This window comes from Austrofundulus limnaeus, unplaced genomic scaffold (assembly GCF_001266775.1).
Source record: "Austrofundulus limnaeus strain Quisiro unplaced genomic scaffold, Austrofundulus_limnaeus-1.0 Scaffold0, whole genome shotgun sequence".
In the NCBI taxonomy this organism is placed as follows: Eukaryota; Metazoa; Chordata; class Actinopteri; order Cyprinodontiformes; family Rivulidae; genus Austrofundulus; species Austrofundulus limnaeus.
In genome coordinates this window covers 8,841,454-8,844,770 of record NW_013952402.1, presented here as the reverse complement: position 1 = coordinate 8,844,770, position 3,317 = coordinate 8,841,454, and the positions used below count along the sequence as shown (strand labels likewise).

Genomic DNA, 3,317 nt, shown 5'->3' with positions numbered 1-3,317 from the left:
AGTCATCTCCAACACACACTGAGACCACTATGTACTGTGCAACACCATTGCTTACTTAGTCCTTATCTATTAAAAATCAATAATTTGTCTGTTAACAAAATATTTTTGGAATCGCTGGTTAAACTCTCAGAAAGTAACAGAAAAAAGTCTTTAACTTGGTCAGTTGTAGCTGGTAGATGACAGTCATCCTCATACAGTATGCACAATACTACATGATGTGTGTACTCTCATACAATATACAAGTGCTGTAATTACTAATATACATAAGATCCTGTGGCATTAAGGGAAATGGGTGATATGCATTCCTTCAAGGAATCCTAATCCTGTAATTTTATTTGCAATAACTGCTTCTGTTTCGTTTATTCTGCAAGCWTTAAATTTTGTTTACAASCTGCTTGTGTACAAATCAGMGGGGCATTTTTACAATGTTGTAATAGTTGGCAGGATCAGATTAGTTCAAATAAAATGAACATAATGACCGGCCTGCTGAGGGTTTCCACAGCTGCTAATAACAGCAAATAAGACAACCTCCAGTTTTACCAGTGTTCAGTTCAGTCATATTTCACATGTATCCTCCACACTCAGACGCCAGCTATTTCTGTACATCCCAACTAGCAGCTTGTTAAATAATTTATTGGGTGGTGGTGATGCTGTCTCTCTTGGGGTGTATCTCACTACGCAAACCTCCATGCATGAGAAGTTCACCAACATCTCATGCAGAATGATGTGCACAAGTAAATGCAACAAATCAAACTGGTGCATTTTTTTTCTTGTGGATTTCTTGTGTGAGATTTCATCCAAATGTATGTTGTTGTTTTTTTTTTTTCTGTCCAGAAACTTGAAGAGGCGGATCGAAGGAGCCAGCACCAACTGGACACTCTAGAGAGGGAGCAGAGGCATCTGCAGAGGCAGCTAGCTCTGCTGCAGACTCACGGAGAGTGGGAGAGGGTCCGCACAGACAGCTTGGGCTCCCGTATGGATTCTGATCGCTCAGAGTCTGACAGAGGTCAGTGTCCCCCCCTTCTTTTCCCAGGCTTAATCATTTTCAAGGAGACATATCATGCTTTTAAATTCTTCTTTTTCCACATTTAAATMATTCAGTTGGGAACTATATAAAGTGGAACTGCAATGCTTTGGTCTAATTGTAACTTTACAAGCCTCTCTTTCAACTCTTTTCTGAGTWGTCTCAGATCAGCTCGTTTTGAAACTGTCTCTTTAAATCCAAAAGACAAGCTTCACACCCCGCCCCCTTTCATCTTCCAAAGTGGTCCATTGTAGTTCGATAAAGGGGTTTACCTCTATTTAACAGCGCATTCAACTTTTCTGCACTCCTAGAGATGCCAAGTACACAATAAAGCACTTTTAAGAGCTAAAAATTGGATTTTGCATGAAATGTTCCCTTTAAGACAGCTTGTTTTTTTTTCTTCAAATAAATAGTTTTTTTATTGGTGTATTCTTGTTTGTGTTTGAGCAGAGGACATTGAAGTCGACGTGGAAAGCACCGAGTTCTCCCATGGAGAAATGGACAGTGTTAGCACCAGCGGCGCCAGTGACCTGGATGACCAGAGCAGCCGGCAGAGCTCGGCCAGCGACGAGGGCTACTCCACTTGCAGTCTAAAACTGGCCTTCTCTGCTTAAAGCACCAGCCAATATTTTCCACTTAAGCTGCAATCGTTTATGGCTTTCACCTTTTAAAGTACCAGCTACTTTCTCCCCAAATGGTTTAGTCGTCAAACCAGCCTCCTTCATGAAACATCTCCATCCAAGAACCAGCCTCACGTTCAGCTTGGTCCAAATTAACCTCGCCTCCCACCAAAATTCACAACCATTTCAATAGCCTTTTTTTTTCTTTTTTACATAGATAAGGTTGGCTTAACAAGTCACCTGTCCCTTTACCTGTAATCAGCTCAAATCCACCATGTTTTGTCCTGCTCCTGTAAAGGACCATTATTGCATCAGTGTTAAACACTAAAGGGGGACACTCTCTATTAATCAAGTTGATCCTCAGAAACCAGCAAAATACACACTCACACACGACACCAGCTAAAAGCTCACCATTGGGAACATTTGCGCCATATGCCTTGTAAAGATAAATTTAAAAAATAAAAAAGCCCTTTTTTCACTGGAAAATGTATCCAGAAAGCACTTCTTGTCAAAGTACAAGCCAGCAAGGGCTACAATATCTGCATTCCAAAAGATGCGAGACGTTTCTTTACCTTTCTGCTACAGGACCCACAACCATCAACAATTCATGTGGCGTCCCTCTTCTTCAGAGAAACGGTTTAATCAGAACAGGTGGAACGTATAGTCCACCTTTTTTTTAATTAATATATTTTGCATGATTTTATTTATTTTTGATATATTTAATCGTACTTTAGTTGCGCCTTGATCATGCTTGAATTAAAAGCAGATAACCTTTTTTTGTTTTCATTCATTTTTAAATGTCCACCGAACTTACTTGATATAAAAATTCCCACTAAAACATATGTTGTGCTATGAGTTGAATAGTACTCATTGTTTGGTTGGATGCTTTCACACTGTGTGCAAAGTCACTGAGTTTAGTCAGTAATAAGCTATTTAGCACTTGTCCAAGCACAAAGCTCAAGCAATAATGTCTAGTTTAATCATATCTGTGACGTTGACTGGATTTAGTACGTTTCTGTCCGTCCTGCTCCAAATAAAAGGATTTCCTCTTGCTTCAGTAGTAGTATCGGCTACTAATAATCAGCAGTGTACTGATTGTAATTGACTTAAAACACTATGGTGCATGTGTCTTGAATGTAGCCTTTTTAATTGTATTGTGCTTTGGATTGATGAGTCAGTAATGATGTCTGTAGCATGAAAAGTGTACGTTACAAAAAAAAACAAGATTTTGGTTTATATTTCAGTATTTAATCTCTTTTTGTACTGTAAAAGTCAAAGCTTAAACTCTTGAAATCGAGGAACTTCTGATAATTTACGACATATTTAAAACCAAACTGCACTGCTGCCCTGTTTGAATAAATGAAACCAAATGAAACATTTTAATAAGACCATTTATCTGCATTCTTCCTGTAACAAGTCCTAGGCAAAACCACCAAATTGTGTCTTAACATGGGGATTGACTCTTGCACAAAGTTCCTTGTTTAAGATAACTTCTATCACTGCATTTGAGGAAAAAAATAATATAAAATGCACTATTAAAAATATCTACGGTGTTACGGCACAACCCAGAATGTTTTTTTTTGTGTGTGTGTGTGTGTGCTTAACCAGCCATACAAGGTGACTTTTGTGCAAAAATATGCTGCTGGTCCCCTGCTAATACTTTGTTACAGCTC

At 38.7% G+C, this 3,317-nt stretch overlaps 1 protein-coding gene across 1 annotated transcript in view; it reads left to right on the top strand.

Moving 5' to 3' along the window:
* The window catches only part of LOC106513343 (max-interacting protein 1), a 10,472-nt gene extending 7,607 nt beyond the window's left edge, over positions 1–2,865 (top strand). The window contains exons 5-6 of the mRNA XM_014002135.1: positions 835–1,006; positions 1,475–2,865. Coding sequence (XP_013857589.1) covers positions 835–1,006; positions 1,475–1,638 — 336 coding nt within the window. The 3' untranslated portion in view covers positions 1,639–2,865. The remainder of the gene's footprint in view (positions 1–834; positions 1,007–1,474) is intronic.
* The last annotated feature ends 452 nt before the right edge of the window (positions 2,866–3,317 follow it).